The 21,529-nt window shown below is 40.0% G+C and overlaps 1 protein-coding gene across 1 annotated transcript in view; it reads left to right on the forward strand.

Annotated features, from left to right (window-relative positions):
* Positions 1–19,265, forward strand: part of gpc1a (glypican 1a) — a 38,823-nt gene extending 19,558 nt beyond the window's left edge. The window contains exons 2-10 of the mRNA XM_078258465.1: positions 8,817–8,975; positions 10,907–11,124; positions 11,717–11,890; positions 13,535–13,700; positions 13,949–14,079; positions 15,211–15,348; positions 15,706–15,836; positions 17,966–18,141; positions 18,491–19,265. Coding sequence (XP_078114591.1) covers positions 8,817–8,975; positions 10,907–11,124; positions 11,717–11,890; positions 13,535–13,700; positions 13,949–14,079; positions 15,211–15,348; positions 15,706–15,836; positions 17,966–18,141; positions 18,491–18,672 — 1,475 coding nt within the window. The 3' untranslated portion in view covers positions 18,673–19,265. The remainder of the gene's footprint in view (positions 1–8,816; positions 8,976–10,906; positions 11,125–11,716; positions 11,891–13,534; positions 13,701–13,948; positions 14,080–15,210; positions 15,349–15,705; positions 15,837–17,965; positions 18,142–18,490) is intronic.
* The last annotated feature ends 2,264 nt before the right edge of the window (positions 19,266–21,529 follow it).

The raw sequence follows: 21,529 nt of genomic DNA on the forward strand, positions 1-21,529 counted from the left end.
AAAAACAAGAAAATGATTAATTATGAATGTCAAACAGAGGTAGGTAGTTAGCACACAGCTTTAAATTAATGGATGTATGAACAATGTCCAGTCTTTGATTACATGTGGGTCTTGCCAAACCTACAGTATATTTGGCTTGGCTTATTGAAAGTTTGGCTGGATGGGAGTGTGATTTGAGTTTCAATTTATTTCTGCTTAAGTCAAAGATGTCTGAGCGTAGTTTTGGATTATAGATGTTTCTTAGCAACAACAGGCAGAAAGCACATCACCTCGGAAGTGTCCGTTAACTGAGTGGTTTAGATTCAGCAGCTTTTTGCAGCCTGGCTGGTTGGCTTCCTGTCCGCCTGCAGTGCAGTGCAGGGTACCTGTTCACCTGCTTGGCATGTGCGCTGATTGTTTGATTGTTGGCTCACTTGTTGAGACGGGCTCAGGTATGTTGGTCCTGCCACAAGGAATGCAGCGAATAAAAAGGGAGACAGAGCAGGAGGGTGTGACAGAGAGAAGAAAGTGAGAGCCAGATGCTTTTGATGGAAAAAAGGAAATTAATGGCTAAGCAATGTTGTCTTGATGTGGTCTCCATGGCTACCAGTGTAAGCTATTAAATGTCTGCAGGAAAAACCAAAAACAAGTTTCGAATTAAATGGATTCATCAAAGATTAAGTGCAAAAAATACCCCGCAGCAGAACAAGGTTCTGCAGTTTCTCTAATGCAACATTTAGCTCCAGGAGGGCTGTGTGAAACTGTGATCTCTACTTGGCCAAATAATCATCATTAAATTAATTTTTATACCCATAAATATTACATCAGACATTTCCACATAATCAATACTAAAGAATCAGGATTGATGCCAGTCTAACAAGGTAAAAAAAAACTATTCCTCAAATAATAAGCAGGGTAATCTGAGTTTAAATGGATTTTGCCTTGACTACATCCTTGACTCAGATTTTATAGAAAGCAGATCGAGGCCATAAGGTTGTCGGTTTGAGTCCCTGAGCTGCTGGTAAAATGTAAGAGGAGAAAGCAGTGGCCAAAAATAGAAGGCTGTGGTCAAACTAACCAGCACTCCGAGTTGATTGTGATGATGATGATGATTATAATACTATAAAGCGGTATTTTATTGGATAAGAGCCCAGCTAACCTTTCGTGCACTCATAAATGTATAAAGTATGAGTGGGCAATGATTAGACAAGAGGTTTTTAAGTTAGATTAGTTATTTATGTTACTGTTACTCTTCTGTAGCTGCACACTCTCAAGTTTCGTCATTGTTTACGGAGTTGGAGGAAATACCTATCTGCTGGTCAGATCCCCTCTAGGAAGCAATAAAAAGGTAGCTGAAATCTTACCATGCCTCCGCTGCAGATCTTTTTTTCTCTTCTGCACTTCAACTCGTCATTTGAAACTGTAAAGATAAAAATAAAAGCCCCAGTCGAAAAAAATAGAATCCCACTATCACACTTCTTGGTGATAGTCCAGAGGGAGTCTATCTGATCACTGCCCGGCAGAAACTAATGCTCTATTTATAACTGTGTGTGTTTCTGTGCTCTTGTAATTCAACTGTATCGTAAACAATTTCTGTTTTAGAACTCGAGAGGAAGAACAGTTGTTTTTTCTTGTAATCATTTCTTTGAAGGCCTCTTAGAAGGTTAAAACTATCGGCCACCTTTCCTGTTTACCACTAAGTGCAACACCATGAATGCCTTCCAAGAGAAACTGTCGAAAAGTGTATCATTACCCCACATTTGAACGAGTCATCGCATCTGCCCACCTCTGTATGAAGCTTTTCACACTGCCTCTCCTCTCCTCTCCTCTCCTCTCCTCTCCTCTCCTCTCCTCTCCCTCTCCTCTCCTCTCCTCTCCCTCTCCTCGCCTCTCCTCTCCCTCTCCTCTCCTCTCCTCTCCTCTCCTCTCCTCTCCTCTCCCTCTCCTGTCCTCTCCTCTCCTCTCCTCTCCTCTCCTCTCCTCTCCTCTCTCCCTCTCCTCTCTCTCCTCTCCTCTCCCTCTCCTGTCCTCTCCTCTCCTCTCCTCTCCTGTCCTCTCCTCTCCTCTCCTCTCCTCTCCTCACATGATGTGGGCTACAGAGGCCAGCGTCACATGATTAACTTTTCGTAGCTATAGGGGCTTTCCGACCGGAGGGATTTTTGCAGTTCTTAGAACTAAACGTTCCTAGAACACTTTTTTTGTTGTGTTCCGAAAAATTTGGGGATTTTTAAGTTCCTCTGGCCGCTGTAGCGTACTTTTTTAGCTCCTACTTCAGAGCAGGGTCTTTTCCCTTTTCCTAGGTGTACTTGATTGGTCGAACTTATAAGTCACGCCCACTGCCAACTTGGAACTTGCAAGCAGAGCAACAACCAACAACGGGACATTTTTAACAATTTTCACCATCTTATTCATCATTAAATTCACTTCTGACAATGTTTTAGGCGAGAAATTAACTGTTTAGATTTCGAATATAGGCAGTCTTGCGAAAATTGATGCCGAATTGACAATTTGCTTCAAAGTTTTCGGAGTTCAGAAGCTCCATGAAGTGAGGCGACAGCCAGCAAGCGCCTGCCCTGGCTTCTAGCTCGTCGCTCGGCCAGTCATGCTCAGACACCTCGCTGTAAGCTGGAGGTCTCTCAGACCGCTCTCGTAAATAAGAGGCTTTTATTTCGCCGTTGACGGTTCGTTTGTTTAAATATCACAACACATGTCCATCATAAGATTAATGGGAACCTGTGGTTAACTGTCTTTTCGGAGTTAAACTCCACAAGCATGTCCTGCGGCTCGCCGACCGTCACACACACACACACACACACACACACACACACACACACACACACACAAACACACACACGGGGTCTGTTCCGAGTATAATAAAGCCACCTCTGTGTGTTCAGCAAAACATTACGTGAATTACTATAAAAATGGACGTGCATCTAATATAGGAAAAGTGCACAAGTATTAGCATCATTTGTTGTTGTATGTGGCGCTAAGGTCTAGTGACGATGCTATAAAGACCGTTGCCGTGCTCGCGTCACTCCCTTACCCCTCCTACCAGTCCCTATGGCCACTTGGCCAGTGGGAATGCAAACGGAAAAAAAGATTTTGGGGGAGAGTAGTTCTTAGAACTGCTTAGAAGTGTACTTTTCCTCTAAAAAGTACAAGTACTATCCGGTCGGAAAGCACCTTATATGTACATATAGTTCATGAGAACAGCCTGAAATAAATAACTACTAATAGGTTTGTAGGAACCAAACACAGAGGGTGCTTTCACACCTGATACCTGTTTGGTCTGTTTTAAATGACCCCTGGCGTATTTCGTCTGATAGTCCGGTTGGTTTGTGTTGGTGTGAAAGCTCATTTGAACTCTGGTGCGGATCAAACACCAAATTCTGGTCTGGGAAACAGAACACTTTAGAATGAACACACACTACCGTACATAACTGCAGCCAGCAACAGGTTCCTCATGAGTTCATCCAGGGTCATTTCTTATCTTTTCTCATTCTTTCCCACCAGCTGAATTTTACCATTTAGACTTCTCACACTCATTTCTTTGTAATAAAAGATACATAATTATCACACAAGAACAGGAATGCTCCAGCCTGCCGTTCAGGCTAGTGTCTTTCACAATAAGCTTTCTTGTATTTCAATTTCAAAACAACCTAGACATTGTTACTAATGTCATGATGGATATGAGAGCCATCTAGTGTTCCTTCAGGATGATCTTTTTTCCTCTTATTGTCTATTTACTTTATGATCATAGCTCCTTCGTAGTCTCTCAGGATTAAAATAAACACACACATTTCCCCTCGTGGACAATAAAGTATATCTTATCTTATCTTATCTTAGTATGCAAGTAATATATGTACTGTGATTAAAATTAACACCCCTAAGTTATGCATAACCTAATTTCCTTCAACAATAACCTGCACTTTGTTGGACCTCCTGGTCTTTTCATCTTCTGTAATGCATCCGTCTGCATGTATTAGCATGTTTGCAAGCTTGCTTTTCGAACATGTGCTGGTGTCTCACCACTGTTCTCAGTTCTGTCTTTTTTAAGTAAATTAAGTTTTTATAGCAGGATGCCAGCTGCTTCCATTACCCAGCTGCCCAGGAATGCAGTAAAGCATATGTGTCCGCGGTAAACGCCCTGCGTCGTCTAGGTTGGTAAGCAAACCAACAACTAAATGCTAACATTAGCTGCAGCACATGAGTGCGCAAAGATGCTGTCTGCTGTCTCTGGCCCACATGTGTAACACTGATGGTGTGGTTTTAAACACCAGCAGAGGAATCTGTCCTTATTCTGCCCAACGTTTTCAGAGAGGTGACCTGATCAAAGAAAATGACATTGATTGATACCTCAGATCTCAGCTGTGTCCCAACTCTCATCTCCTCTCTTCCTTTGCTTATAATGCTCTATTTTGGGGAGAATGTGTCAGAGGTATTGATTTAAGGCAAGCTGAAATTTGAAATATAATCTATAATCATACTGTGGCTATTCATCACACCATTTTTTGACATATTGGTAAAAACAGGCGTTTTCCACAGCAGCAGTTGACTGAAATTTTAGGGCTGGTGTTATATTGAGAAGCGCCAAGGCTGAATTACCAACCAGGCCCCTGACCCTTCAGGCCCCATCTTCACTGTTTGTCAGTTGGATATTGATCATTTCTTTAATTAATTATAAATTGGGCCTTGAGTTGGATCCTGTCTTATAAAGAGGTCCTCTGTCAAAATTTATGTAAGAGACAACTTGTGCCCTTGGAATAAATACGAAGCGATCTTTGGTTCCTCAGGTGTAACCCGGAAGCACATACAGTTTTTGACCATGCACACACACACACACACACACACACACACACACACACACACACACACACACACACACACACACACACACACACACACACACACATATGTTGCTGCTGTAACACTGTTATTTCCCATTTTTGGGATCAATAAAAATCTATCTATCTATCTATCTATCTATCAATCTATCTCTCTATCTATCTATCTATCTATCTATCTATCTATCTATCTATCGATCTATCTATCTACACACACTCTCACCACACACCACGACACAGGCACACATACAAGCAGTGTTATTACTTATTATCTACCTCTTTGAGTGTCCTTATCTTGTTTGTTTTGTGATTGTTATGTGTGAATTGGCTGCTGTTGGCTGGCTGCGATTCCACTTTGGGATCAATAAAGTACTCTATCTATATTCACAAAATACTTCACCTTCGTCTTGCAAAGCTAATTATTAAGTAATTAAATCCAAAATGGCCTCAAACTTTGAAGATTAACTACAAGATGACTCTGGGGTATGCACCGTGTGCCCTCATTTGCCACATTTTTTGATCTGCCAACTTAAAGTCATTAACAATGTACAAAAATACATTTTTGGATTCTGGAGCAATAAAAGATAAAACTGGTGATTCTTAGTTGAATCGGTATTTTCCTCCTAACCTATACAAATCATAATAACAAATAAACACAAAGAGGTGGAGGTGATGCAGTTGTTCTCTCTGTAAACTAGATTGACAGGATTGTGGTAGTCATGTGAAAATTCACAGCTAACGTGTGAGGACGCCGTTACACACACACACACACACACACACACACACACACACACAGCTCAGTTGAGAGTAGGTGTGATTAGCAGGAAGTGATTTAGTTTGATGGTGTTGGGTTCAGAGGAGTAAAGCGTCTCACCTCAGAATGACAGACCTGCACTTGACACTTGAGGATCACTGAAGAACCGAGAATATTCAGTCTATAGTGAGTGTCGTGGTTGATCTGTGAAGTGAGTGAGTGCAGCTCCAACTCCAGACCTTCATTGTTCACTTCCACTTGTGCTCTTGTAGGCCTATTTGTGATGAAGCAAAAAAAAGCCGTCTTAAAATATCCCCAAAAGATGCAAGAAAAAAGTACTCCTGTACTATGGTTGCCAGTCAGACACACACACACACACACACACACACACACACACACACACACACACACACACACACACACACACACACACAAACACCAGCCAGTGCCAATGAAAGATTCATGGAGGGGTGATGATTAAGGCGTCTCCTCTTCTGCTCCACTTACCCTGGTAGACAAATTCTGCCCCCAACCCACACACACACACACACACACACACACACACACACACACACACACACACACACACACACACATAGGACCTGTTAAAAGGAAGGAGAGCAGTGATGCAAACAGCTGTAGGGCACTTCCTTACCCTTAACCTTTCCAGGCGTGGGCACCCACACACAAACATACACACACACACACACACACACACACACACACACACACACACACACACACACACACACACACACACACACACACACACAGAGTCTGTCAAGAGACTGATGTTGCAGACTGCTTTCTAGGCTGTCTGGCAGACTGTGTCTCCCATGGGAGTATCCCTATAAGGATAGGACATTTTCTAGGCTCCTATTGTACATTTTCATATTTTCAAGATTAGAGTAAATGCAGGTTCAGGTTGGGTGTGTCATGACCAGGGTTGAGTTGCAGTTTCTGTGTTTCACTTCTGGCCAAACAAACATTTTGTCCTGTGCTGACACAACATTGCACATTTAAAGGTTGAAAAAGTTACTCAGCCTTTATTTTGATATTTTTAAAGAAGAGAGGGGCAGTAGTTGAATGTAACTAAGTACATTTACTCAAGTACTGCACTGTACATATTTGAGGTACTTCCACTGTACTTGACTATATAGATTGTATGCTACTTTATACTTCATTGTGCTTTTTACTCCACTACAGGTACATTTATTTCACAAGTATACTTACTAGTGACATGTAAGATTAATGCATCAAATGAATGACTGAAAAACAAACATGGTTGCTATATTTAAATCAAGTGTACTGTATTTACTGTACCGAGTGCTTTTCTGGCTGGTAACTATTTATAAAAGGATTCCAATGAATTATTAATGCAGTGGTGTGAGAGGCATTCAAATCCTGTCCTCTCTAATATAAGTAAAAGTAAAATTAAGTAAAAGTAAAGTATTAGCAAAACAATACACACTAGTATCCAAGTACTCATATTAAATACTGGTTCCTTTGAAAGTACTTCATTATTTTTGGATTAGTAATATAGAAGCAGGATTTTGTAAAAGTGTCTGATTACTTCTTCACAACTCTGGTAATGTGTCATTGTCATATGAAAACCTTGTTACTCCAATGTTGGGAATTTTATGCTTTTAGATCAGTTGAAGAAATAATCGGTCCTTTACAGCAGTGGTGACCAAACTGACAGTCAGGACCAGCAAAATCCATCACAAGTTAAAGGTGCTGTAAGTAGGATTGTGAAGATCCAGGACTTAGCCAAAAAATGTGAACCTCGACAACTTCTCAGTCCCTCCCCCCTTTCCGCTAAAGCCCAAAACGGTCTGCTAAGCCCCTCCCCCCACAAGGGAGAATTAATGCGTGTGCATGAGCAGTGATTGACATGCAGTTAGACACCCCCCCTGGCCCTGATTGGTGCATCTGAACAGGGAGCGGTGGGTTTTTGCAAATCGCACTACAGGCTGTAGGTGGTGCCAGAGGAGCCGGATTTTTAAAAAAATGACCTGCTTCATGTAGTTCTACTCAAACATAGGGTCAGTTTCAGCAAATATAACAGAAAGTTAGTTTTATAAGTCTTACCTACTGCACCTTTAAATCTGAGGGGTTGCAAGATGTTTAACAGGATAGGAAAACACTAAGAAACATGTTTCTGCTACACACAATATGTCTATTTTTTCATACTTTCATCTAACCTTTAGTTTTTGTTGAATTACTTTTTAATTATACAACAACTGGTCGACTTGAAACTTGGCAGGGGGGCTTTGTAAGTAGTGTTTTAATGGGTCAAGAGCCCAAAAGTTTGCGGGATCTACTGCTCTAAGACTTTTAAATCTCTGTTAACTTTATACCCTTTCTAAAACTATTAACTTTATTTTCAAACTGTCATAAGGTTAAAGGAAAACAGTTTTTCATACTATAGTAGATTTTTATCTGAATATTTCCTAAATAATGTTGAGAGAATTAAAGTAGGAAGTTTCCCACGAAAATAAGCATGTACAGTTAAGTACACCAGGTGACACTCTGTTACTACAGCTTTGCTTCTATAATGAGAAAAAAAAATATGTTTAAATCACGTTATTGGCACAGCGGTGCTTTGATCTTAAGACTAATGTGAGGAAGATGCTACCATGTGGATGTTTGGCATATTTCCCGACTTAGTTGAGAATGTTAGTATGCTGACATTTGCTAATGAGTACCAGAAAAAAAGTACAGCTGAAGCTGATGTAAATGCTATAATGTTTGAAGGTATTATAGTAAAAATAATATATATATATATATGTATATATATATATATATAAATAATATACCCTAAAATTGATGCCCTGATGATAAGGCGTTAGATCAAAAAATCATGGAATAAGTTATTACAAGTCATCCAGAAAGGGACATTGTCTCTTAAAAAAACATGGCAATCTACACAAACAGTTTTGAGATATGTCAGTCCAAAATAAACCAGAAAGACCAAAATTGTGGAATGAACACCGTTGCCATCGATACATAGAGCCATAGAGCCATGCCACAGCGTTGATAATAAAAACTATACACCTGCCAATTAACAATTACTTCGTCTTTAACTTCATATTATTTAACCCTGGTGTTGATTTGGTGGTACATGTACATGTAAAAGAGCTGGCATATGCAATGACTAAAATATGTAAATCAGTTTAAAAAAAACAACAATTAACTTAATTAACTTTGTCTTTGTGTCTTTCCCATCTTGCCAGGTGAACATTTGAGGATGTGTCCTCAGGGTCCAACTTGTTGTACCAGCACCATGGAGGAGAACCTGGGAGGTCTGAGCGCTCGAGAGACCGAGGGACTGATCAGAGAAGCCGGCAGGTCGCTGCAGTCTGCCTTCAACGCTCTCCACAGGAGCTTCGACAGTAAGTAGGGTGTGTGTGTGTGTTTGTGTTTGCAGGATAGATGCTCATTACTAGCTGAGCTCAAATTAATACCAAAGCTTCAGGAGTGGGCACGTAGGAGTATGACATTAGTATTTTGTGGAATTTGTGTTTGGTACAAAGCTCTGACTGTGCTCAGTACTCAATACTTCAGCTTCAATAGTGACGGGTGTGTGTGTGTGTGTGTGTGTGTGTGTGTGTGTGTGTGTACGTGCGGGAGGGAGGGAGGGAGGATGTGTTGGTATCCTGTGCGTCAAGGGGACCCCTGACTGGGTGTTATAATGAGAGCGGAGTCAGCCAGACACAATGAAATATGATAAGCCAATCCCCTGATCTCCAAGGGGCACACACACACACACACACACACACACACACACACACACACACACACACACACACACACACACACACACACAAACAGAGGGGTGTCCCCTGGGGCAATGGCTGGTTCAGCTAATGAGCAGTTGACCCAGTGAGGAGTCGAGGCTGCAGATCACTGCACATCAGAGAAAGAGAGGGATGGAGGTCGGGAGGAGGAAAAGATAAAAGTGCAACAATAGGGAGACAGACGAATGCAGCAAGTGAGAAATGTGTCATTAGTAGAGTAGAAACAATGAGTCAAAATAAAAAATGAAATAAGAAGAAGAAGATGAAGAAGAAGAAGAAGAAAAGGAGCAGAAGGAGGACTCGTCAGAGGAGGATAGAATTATTAGTCTCAAGGAAGCAGGCCACCTCAGTAGCAGTAATGTGGCCGCCCATCTGGTTGTGGTTAGAACAGGCTGGCACTGGTCCACAGCCTTTGAAGCATGAGGGAAAAGCCCAGACCAATATACTGCAGAGACAGCAAGCTGACTCTCTTATTCTTTCTTTTTGACTTCTTTATCGCTTTGTATCCATATGGCTGCAAAGACACTTTCAAGGAAACCTTTAAAAATATTAAATACATAGGCAGAAACTTAACTGCAGCACATCCGAAGCGACTGTCCATTGATATTATTGGCCTGAGAAGCAATCTAATTCCTTATTCATCCTTTATTCTTCAGTAGTAGTTCAACTGCTAGTTATTGGATGATTTTCTATAAGATAAAATGATACGTAGAGCTGCACTCATCAATAAATTTCAAATAAACAATGGATCAGATGACTATGTGTAATGTGCAGCGGTGGAAGAAGTATTCAGATCTTTTACTTAAGTAAAAGTAATAATACCACACTGTAAAAATACTCTGTTACAAGTAAAAGTCCTGCATTGAAAATGTTAACTTAAGTAAAAATACGGAGTACCATCAGGAAAATGTACCTACATTATTAAAAGAAAAATTACTCATGCAGAAAAATCCTCACATTTATGAACTGAAAACGATGAAAACCGTTCTTTCAGTCAACTAAGTGTTTAATCAGCTAGTCATTTCAGCTTTACTTGTAGAACTATATTTTGTTGGGTAGTTTACTTTATAATAAAACATTGTATTTTATAATGTACATGGGTTTTGTGTGCAACAATCTTTATTTGTAAGGCAACTAGTAACTAAAGCTGTCAGATTAATGTAGTGGAGGCAATTTTACTCCACTCCATTTATCTGACAGCTTTTTTACTCAGTAAAAATAGTAGTAAAAGTAATATTTCTCTCTGAAATGTAGTGGAGTAGAAGTAGAAAGTGGCATGAAAAGAAAAGACTCAAGTAAAGTACAAGTCCCTTAAATTTGTACTTAAGTACAGTACTTGAATAAATGTACTTAGTTACATTCCACCTGTGGTAAGGTGAAAGGGGCTCATAGTGACAATCCCAAAGATAAATATCTCCTAATTGCCATTCTTCTCAGCTCTACAGAGAGTTTTAGTTTTGTTTTAACAGCCTACAACTTTCTTGTTTTAGTTCAGTCTCTCCGCTCTCTCTTTTCTCTACTTCCAGCATATTTCACTGAGCTGCACAGTCGCTCTGAGCGCTCCCTCCCGGAGACTCTGTCTCCACTCGGCGCCCTGTACTCACAGAACACCCGTCTCTACGGAGATCTCTACACCGACCTGCGACAGTACTACCGAGGCTCCGCTCTCAACCTGGACGAGACCCTGTCTGAGTTCTGGTCCCGCCTCCTGGAGCGCACCTTTAAAAGCTCCGTTCCCACAGAGGTGAGTAAAGAAGTGAAACAAAGACTTTTTGACACATTTTGAATGAAAAACTGGTGTACATAATGATGAAAAGGTAATAACTAAAATAGTAAAGCAGAAACCAGAGTACTGATTGGATAACTGAGATGAGAGAGGAGATGATAGAGCACATTATGGCAGCCTCAGTATTTCAGATGTTTACTAATACACTAACAATTATATGAATTATACCAAAATATATTAAAATGGAAATACTTGCAAATGTGAGTCGACACAATTGAAGGATTTTATGAACTAGTTCTCCTGATCCATTCAGCTGCTGGCTGAACTACCTCTCTTCAGCCCCTGCTGCTGTTCTGGCGAAAGAACAAACATTTGCACTATTTTCATCTATTATTATTAGCTGGTTTGTGTTCTACCGGTATGAAGTAGATGCATTAAATCTCTTCCAATGACATACTTTGTAAGGTTACTGATCATGTAGCTAATAACCCCCCATTTACTGTCAGTTCCATACTGCACACTATCTAATAAAGGCAAAAATGTCAAAAAGAATTCTAATAATAACATACTTCTCCTATGTTTTTTCTCCCTATCACCTCCTGTCTGGAAGGTCAACCTGTCAGAGGACTACCTTGAATGTGTTGCTAAGCAACAGGAGACACTGCGGCCATTTGGAGACGTCCCAAGGGACATGAAGGCGAAGCTGATCCGCGCTTTTGTCACAGCCAGGTCGTTTGTCCAGGGGCTGATAGTCAGCGGAGAGGTGGTCAGGAAGGTCTCACAGGTGAGTGTGTGTGTGTGTGTGTGTGTGTGTGTGTGTGTGTGTGTGTGTGTGTGTGGGTGTGTGTGTGTGTGTGTGCACACGTGGTGCGTGCGTACGTACATGGGACGTAAGGCGAGACAGTGAGTCAGACAGAGAGAGACAGGATGAGTTGTTGGTGTGAGAGAAACTTAGAGATGTGTGTGTGTGTGTGTGTGTGTGTGTGTGTGTGTGTGTGTGTGTGTGTGTGTGTGTGTGTGTGTGTGTGTATGTTTGTGAGACTGTGAGACTAAGGCCTGCTGGACTGAGTCCTAGGAAAGCAGATATGATGGATGCGTGGTTGTCACACCCTAACTGTCAGAGAAAACGTCTCCACCCTAAAAATAAAAAAACACAAAGATCATCAAAAATTAAGCGTCTGACTCTGCCATCAGAACAAAGCTCTCATTTGTAAGTGATGACAACAGTGTGGTCAAATTACGTGTGATGATGATTTTTTAGCTCTTGATGCAGTTTTTTTTCCCAGCACTCAGAGACGTAGTGTGTCTGATGTGACTGTGTGATTGTTTTCTTGCTATTGTTAGTGTCTGACGTAGCTTATGGTCACTACGAGACTTTTTTTTACCCCCTTCTTTCTCCATTCATCCCTATACGGTAGATCTACTGTACAAGCTTCATCCAAATTCTGCAATTTAAAGGACCATACCGGTGATTTTTCATGTTTTAATCAATTTTACACAGCTCCAATATTCAGTATTTTACATCACAGTTAATCATTTTGCAAAATATTCTGCTGTCTTTTTAAAATCTGAATCTGTATTTTACCTTACAGTTTCAGGCCTCAATTAGTTTCTATTCTTTTCCTATTGATGTACTAATCAGAGCACATTCTTGACTTAAGTTGTGAAATCTATCACAGTGAACATCATGTCTGCATTAATTTGTGTCAAAGCTATATAATCGTTATGAGTGCAGACTTTTTACATCAGCACTTAAACCACTTTACTACGTGACGATAATGTAACATTGACACAAATTTATGCAGACTTAATGTTGACAGTGATGGATTATATACAACTTGAGTCCTTGGACTGATTTCAATACTGCACAGAAATAAATGCATGAAGGCCTGTTGGGAAATGCATCCAAATATCTAAAACTGTGTAGTGTTTCAATTACAAATAGTCAGCAAAAATGTAGTTTAAGTCTTGCAGACATACTGACGTGCCCTTATTTTGGAGGTGTCCCTCCATCACATCTGTGCAACATAGTGGTAAAATAACTCCACTGTGGAACTGGACACCTTTCATGACTTGTGTACATGATCAGAAGCTGACAGTGTAATAGAAACCCTGTACTGTATAAAGACAAGCAGGGCCATCACTGTTTTCTTGTTCACGGCTTGTCCCTTATAATGTTGCAATACTGCCCTCTGCTGTTTATCCTTTTCCTTGAGCTATTTGTACTCTGTCAAGCATTGCCCTCATGGAGTAAATCCCCTGTTAAAGAGAAGAGGGGAAGAGCTAAACAGCCAACATTTTGAATTAGGCCACAACTACAAGGGTGAAAGGAAGAAACAGGACCTAGTACAAACATACTCTTGCAGTATTAAATGTCCTTCTTTTACCGGAGGTTTGTGATGCTAACTGTCCTTTCGAACCTCCCCAGGTTCATTTGAGTCCAGAGTGTATGAAGGCCCTGATGAAGCTGGTTTACTGCCCCCACTGTCACGGCATTGCCTCTGTCAAACCCTGCTCCAACTACTGTTCCAACGTCATGAAGGGCTGCCTGGCCAACCAAGCTGACCTGGACCCAGAGTGGCAGAATATTATAGGTGAGGTTCAGACCCCAAGGTAAGACACTGTAAAGCTAGATAATCCAGAGATATACTTATTAGGCTGAGTGGATCACTGGAACAGACATTGGGCCTCATACAATAGCACTTTTGTGTGACCATGACAATATAATGCACCATTTATGTACTGGTAAACTGTGATTTAGTGGCTTGGGAGCAAATCAAGTTGTGCCGCCAATAACTGGTTCTGAGTGTATCCAAAAGTTCTTCTCTTCTCTTTTGCTCAGACACCATGATCCAGGTGGCCTCTAGTTTCAGCACGGAGCCCAGTCTTGATGTGGTTCTCTCCTCTATCCCTGCTCGAATCTATGAGGCTGTTCACTTCCTGCAGGAAAACATGGACACATTCACAGCAAAAGTAAGACGTCTCACTTTGTCTCATCACTTACTACATTTCCCTGGGAGCATTTTTATCTCCAGTCAAAGGCCAGCTCATGTCTGCAATCCTGCACCCTTAAAATTATTTGTCAAACTCTTCACTTCTTTATCATATTGTTCCCCGTCCAAACATCATTAAAGAGCGTGCACAATCAGATTATTATCCTCAAGAAGTGTTTACCTTGAGGATACTCAAGGTAGAGCTCAACAACGTGCTTCAGTAGCAACAAGCTCAACCTCTCACCACTAACTTTTTATTGGTTTTATTCAATTCAATTCAACTGTATTTATACTATCAAATCATAAGAGTTATCTCAAGACACTTTACAGATAGAGTAAGTCTAGACCACACTATAATTTACAAAGACCCAACAATTCCACTAATTCCCCCAAGAGCAAGCATTTAGTGCGACAGTGGAGAGGAAAAACTCCCTTTTAGGGACGTATTTGAGTAACCTGATAGTAAGGAATTACAATAGTCCAGCCTGGAAGTAACAAATGCAAGGACTAGTTTTTCAGCATAGTTTTGATACAGGATGTGCCTAATTTTGGCAGTGTTACAAGGTTTGTTTTAAGTGGGTGTTAAAGGATATATGCTGATCAAAAATAACTCCTAGCTCCTCTCATCTGACGGCAACATGTGTTTATTATAGACACATATATTTATAGATGTATCCTTCAAATAAGGCTAGGCAGCATTATGAAATTGCTAGGCTCCCATAATGTTACTGATGTATATATCAGTGTCCCTTTATTGGACAAGCAGTGAGTGTAGCTATAAACATTCTTGACCTTGTTTTCACCAAGCTGTTCCTATTCTTACACTTTTAGTGCAATTTATTTTCAAGCTCAAAGCATATATTGTAATATTTCCATGTATATGGAAAGCAATAGCAATGATATGTTCTTGAACACATAGGCTGTGGAATAAATCTAGTCAGGCAACCCAAACATCCTCACAGTTTGAAACACTTGTCTATAGCGATTTATCATTCAGTCATTTCTGGAGCAGTGTGATTTGATTTCAGATGTTTAACTCCCCAGTTCACAGCTTCTAGTACATGTTTGTGTTGATGTATGTCTGTGTATCTGTGTGTTTGTATGTTTGTAGGTGTACCAGACATGTGGCACTCCAGGTGAACCAGGAACAGGAAGTCCCACACTTCATGAGCAGAGGAAGAAGAGCAGCTCCCTGACCGCATCAGAGTACAAACCCTCTCCAACCGCTGGGCTCAGACTGGAGATGCAGGTGTGTATATACATATACACACCACATATCATGTAAAAAAGATGTATTATTTCATAGAAAACAGATGAATTCCTGGATTTGCATGCACCACTTATTATGTTTTTATGTGGGGACTGCATCCCAGGTTTTTGTATATGTTGTATTTGAGTGTCTTTGTCAAAGCCATACATGTATAACAATAGATTTTACATTTATTGTACATACCACAGATATTCTGATGCTGTTTACAAAGGGTATTTAATGTGATTTAAAACTCATTATGACTTGTTTTGGATATACAGTATACCCAAACTAAAGGATTTGGGATTTGAGACTCACTTTCGTCTTGTGAAACTAAAATAGTGTCTCTGTCCTCAGGTTTCAGATCTGTCAAGTAAGCTGAGGGAGATGCGGCAGTACTGGACCCAGCTTCCTGTGGCACTTTGCAGCAAACTGGCAGCAGGAGGCGCCGGTCAGGATAAATGCTGGAATGGCATTACAAAAGCTAGGTGAGGAAGAAAGGGTAAGGGTAAGAATACCAGGGTAAGCCAATCAGAGGCTGAGGAAAGGACTTGCTTTTGCAGTCGTAGGAAACACAAATTTTCCTCCAGGAAAAAATCTGTCAACGACCAATCACAAGCCTGTTTAGTTTAAATGTAATTTCAAGCACCAACTATATCCAGCCTGTTCTCCAGGTTTTAAAATGTCCCTCAAATCCAGAGTGTTTCGATATGGTTTGACTAGATTTTATTTCATCTCCACAATAAGATTGTGGGATAAGTTCTTTGGTTTGCATCAAAACAATTTTTTGGCAATCCATTTCTTCTGAAGTTTATTCCATTATTATCGTATATCTGTTCATTTTTCAGTTACATTTCTGTCGACTTCAGAAGTGCTTTGTGAGACTGGATCCATGATGCATCGTGTTTAATTCCTGGATTTTTAAACATTTCTGATTTCAATCCTTGAACCCATGTTGATGTTAACAATGTTGCTGCAACGAAGCTTCTAAACCAACAACTCCCACATCCTTCAACAGAAAACTGGATTGTAGAGTGTTGGATAAAATACTTTCAAGGTCTGAAATCGGTTCAGACAGTACAACTTGTATTCATTCAGCACGGAAACAAGATACATTACAGAAAGAAAGTTTTAAGTTCTTTATTACTTAAAAGCCAAAGCCAAAGTTGCTATGATACAGGCCAGTTCTCATTCCGTTGAAGGCCATTTGTATCCTTTGTGTCAGAACAAAAGAGGAGCAAGCTATTTCTATTAAGACAGCGGTGAATGGAAACTTATTTGAACTGACATTGCTTCCACATATACAGAAATTCAAAAGCCTGTGCAGATTCACATTCCACGACACTAGCAGTCATATCCACACACTTTACACCCTCCAGCTTCCCATAATCTACGTGTAAATGGATTATAGAACAATTTGATGCAATGTATATATATGGGCCTATATATATGTTTTGTGTGTGAGTGAGAGAGAAATGTGACAAAGGCCATAAAATATAGATGAATCGCTGACTGTGTGGGACAGATTGAGGAAATATGAAATGTGTGTGTCGATGTGGCAGAGAGTAAATTATTACTGTTTACTACAGCTACTACAGCGACATCTCGTGGATGTCTTGACAACAACAAAATTATAACTAATAAATTCTCAGAGTGGAAAATGAAATGTATTGTTGGAGTAGTTTAAATTGGGTGTACATTGTTTCTTCCCTTCTCACTTCTTTAAAGGCAGGTCTTGCTTGCATTAATAATTCTTCCTAATACTGGCCATTAAGAGATCCTTTCCTAATGCACATGGAAGACATGGGGGACAAAATCACAGTTGTGCAAAGGAGTAATTTCATACTAAACGGATACCCACTTGATTTAACGGATACCCACTTGATTTAACGGATACCCACTCGATTTGTCTCAGACTGCTGAGGCCAAACATTAGATTCAGCTAAACTTTGGAGTTAATTTTTGTACTAAAAGGACTGAATTTTGTCCCCCATCTCTTCCATTAAAAGAATGTTAGGAATGATTTCTTAATGACTAGTGTTAATTTGAAAAAAAAAATTATTATATTATTATTATATTATTATTATATTATTATTATTATAATTAATTTAACATTTCAGACATGGTTTTGAGGTTGAAGTTGGAATTAGATTGAGATTGGTTAGGGTTAGGATAGGGCTGAGCAATCATTCACAAATGTTGTATTTTTACTTAAGTTTTAGTTCTTGAACAATTTTATGGGAGTGAACAATCTGTGGAGTACTTTTGTCAGTGAGGGTCCTCACAAACGCAGAAGCACAAGCTTGTGTGTGTGATTGTTTGCTTGTGTGGGTTGTATCTGCTTTCCTAAATATCTAATTTACACAATTGAGCACAGCTGTGCAGATTAACTGAGTTTGTGCTTGCACATGTTTTCAAGTAAACAAAACATTAGAAAAAGTATCCATATATATATATATATATATATATATATATATATATATATATATATATATATATATTTATTTATTTATTATTATTATTTTTTTAATTTTTTAATTTTAATTTTTTTTAAACCAGAACTGCTCTAATTATGTTGCCACACATTCTTCCCCTGTCCCTCTTGTCCTCCAATCAGGTACCTTCCAGAGGTGATGGGTGATGGCTTGGCCAATCAGATCAATAACCCAGAAGTAGAGCTTGACATCACAAAGCCAGACATGACCATCAGGCAACAGATCATGCAACTCAAAATCATGAGCAACAGGCTGAAAAACGCACTGGAGGGCAACGATGTGGACTTCCAGGATGCAAGTGGGTCCCTTTCTAATATTTGTACTGAACGTACTTTCTAGTGTTAATATGTTTTACATGGCACACATTGTCCATTCTGTTATATTTTTGCCTTATACAAAGTCAGCAGTCTCCCACGTCCATGCACATATTCCAATGCATGAATGGTCTGATTCCCTGTGTTAAAGGAGACTAAGTACTCCTATCTAATAAATAATAAATGTAACTAAAACATTGATTTCATTCATGTAGGTCAAATGGTCCTCAGTAAGCACGTACAAACAGAAAAGTTATCAGGAGCAATTGAAGGTGACATATTTCTTGACAAAAGAAGTAAAACTCATCTTCTCATCTGTTTTTACCTCTGTAGGTGACGACATTAGCGGCTCAGGAAGCGGGATGTGTGTAGGTGGTCTGTGTCCTCGGAACAGACCGGGATTGTATGCCTACTCGCCAGACAACAACCGAGTCAGAGGCACAGCCACGTCTCAAACACGCATCTGTGGACTCCTACTTCTGCTCCCATTGACCATCCTGCTGCTTCAGCGATGATGGACCGTAGCTGGTTCAAATCAGACTCTAAGTCTACAGGAGGGCTGAACCACACGACGGACAAAAAGGGGTTTGGTGGGGGGGAAAGATTGGAAGGTAAATTTGCCAAAAAATGAAAAAGACATCTTGGGGAATTAATGGACGCCATTTTATTTGACCAAGAGGAGCAAAATTGACAATGACAATATTCTTTATTTAGTTTTGCTCAGTTTTAATGTGTCTTAGTTTGGGGGTGATTCAGTTTGTTGAGCTGGTTTCAATGGATTGTTGGAAGAAGACAAAGAGAATGATGGCTGTTGATGATGAAAATAATGATGGGGATATTGATAATGATTTATTGACACTTTAGCAGATCCATTTAGCTCCAGGTTCCAGTCAGTAGGCGGCAAAGCTCAGTGAAAAAAATGTTTGGTTCCCTGATATGTGGTGCGTTCAACAAGGCTTTTTTTAATTTTTTTTTTTTTTACTGGAGTCGAGGTTGACTACGTTCACAAACGTGTAAGTTGTAAATTAGCTTAAAGACTGGCACCATATTGAGCCATGAATGTACAGTGTAATACTATATTGGCAATGAATCTCCCCATAATCTGGGATGTAGTCGTCCAGATGTTTTGGTGTGTGTCGGCATAAATGGTTACATTCAGTAGGATTTGTTTAAAATATTGCAGATAAATTATCACACATTATTGTATGAGATGTTGTGATTGCAAGATTTTACATCACTTTTACTGTATACCCAACCATTTCCAAGGAAAAGGGAAATGACCACCTTTTTAACAACTCATCCCCTTCTTAAGAAAACAAGCTGGGTCATCAAAGCACTTGTAAACAAGCACAAACAAGCAGTTTCCTTAAATCCTGTAATTTATCCTGCAGTGAAGACTGAAAACTGCACATTATTCTGACACTTGTGGTTGCAATAACCACAAAAATCTCCACAGAGAACATTTCATGACCGTAATTTTTAGAGAGGACTCCTTGTTGAACGCACACCTGCGTTTAGTAACTTTAAATTGAGTCTTAGAAGCAGCACAGTGGCTGATATACAGTAGGTCAAACCAAAGCACTTATTACACTGAACACTTTTTTACATTTTTTGACAGCAGACATCGCCCCGAGTACGTTTAACATTTGTGATGACCCTTGTGCCAGGTTTTGTAACTGCATATTTAAACAAAAACAAGCATCCAGAAGAAAACAAAGGTCTTGTGCATACAGTACAGGATATGTGCAGAATATTGACATGTATACATTTACCTGGTGATACATAATTTACTCGGCATGCCTTTCTTTCAGTCTACACTACTATACTGATACATATGGGACTCCTGATTCACGTAAGTCTCTTGCACATACACACATTTACACACACTGGGGTTGTGTATTAAGCTGATTTTTATTCATCAGTGTATTTAATCACACATTTCATTCATTAAACGCTGTTTAATTGTGGCAGTGGATTTTGCCATGCGCAATTTGATTTGGGTATTGCTGATTAGCATCCATTAACAAGAAACTAGATCTTTATTCAAAGGGGCACTCCACCAATTTTACATATCATAGTCAAAATTGTATAAAGTTCTCCGTGGCTCTGGATAGAGCTTTCTAATGTTTGAGAAAATAAGCCTGAGGATGTCATAGTGATGTCATCAGCTGAAAAAACTGGAGGCATCAGGTTTGAAAGACGTGGGTGTTTACCAGACAGGGAGGATCAAACAAAATGATTAGAGTTGCAATTACGGCAAATATAGGATCTAGTGTTTATGGAGCTTGACCCGTTATTAGGGACTAAAAGTCTGGATATCTCTAGGGATGGCAATCTCGGTCTGTCTGTTGGACCACCACTTTGATCCAGACTGAAATATCTCAACATCTATCAGACGGATTGCCATGTTGCCAGCAGGATTCATTCGTATCACTTTGGTGATTGCTTACCTGTTCATCTGGTGCATCAGGTCAAAATTTAAATGTGTCTAATACTTGGGTTGATGACCAAATACATGCTAAACTAATGACATTCCCATCAGCCTCAGCTGTACGTAACGTAAAGGTAAACTAAAATGATGGACATGGTAAACATTTCACCTGCTTGACATTCAGTATGTTAGCATCGTTATTGCAAGCATGTTATTTTGCTGATGTTCTCCATTAGCTCAAAGCCCCACTGTGCCCAAGTACTCACAGAACCACCAGCATAGACTCTTGTTTAAAAGTCTCTTGCAAGTCCCCCGAACTTTATGGAAGTGCAAAACTAAATCACTGGAGTAGCCCTCTATGTTCCTCTCATTGTGAAGTCTGATACAACTTTACAAACATGTACTGCTCTCTACTTCACAATGTCTCTGCCTGATGCTTTGTGGCCCGTGGAGTTAGTCACGACTCAGTCCCTGACTTTGCTCGTTTTCTAGAAAAACTCAACTTGCCAGCTGCACGACAGCTATAAATAAACATATAACTCTTTGTAACAGGCACTGACAAGCGTCATGTGGCCCTACTGGAGAAAAACGGGCCCACGTGTTGTGTGTGGGGATGACAATCCTGCACCAGTCAGGGGGTTTCGAGTTAATGAATGATTTATTTTCCTGATGCATACAACAGAATAAAGCAGAGCAGCAGGCACATACACCAAGATTTCACTACACATTTCTGTCTTTGAATGCTGGAAAGGTCTTAAACGTTTTATTTCTCAACATCAGTATCATATCTTTGATCGAGAGGACCCGATCTGAACATCCATCTGAATTCACCCTTTTTTTGCATCATGGGTCTTTCCTGAAATGTGTCTTTTCCTGTAATTGTGAATGATGTGGAAGTAAAGGTAGAGTCTGAGTTTTACTGAGATGTGGGAGGACACGTG

This window comes from Sander vitreus, chromosome 9 (genome assembly GCF_031162955.1).
Source record: "Sander vitreus isolate 19-12246 chromosome 9, sanVit1, whole genome shotgun sequence".
NCBI lineage: Eukaryota > Metazoa > Chordata > Actinopteri > Perciformes > Percidae > Sander > Sander vitreus.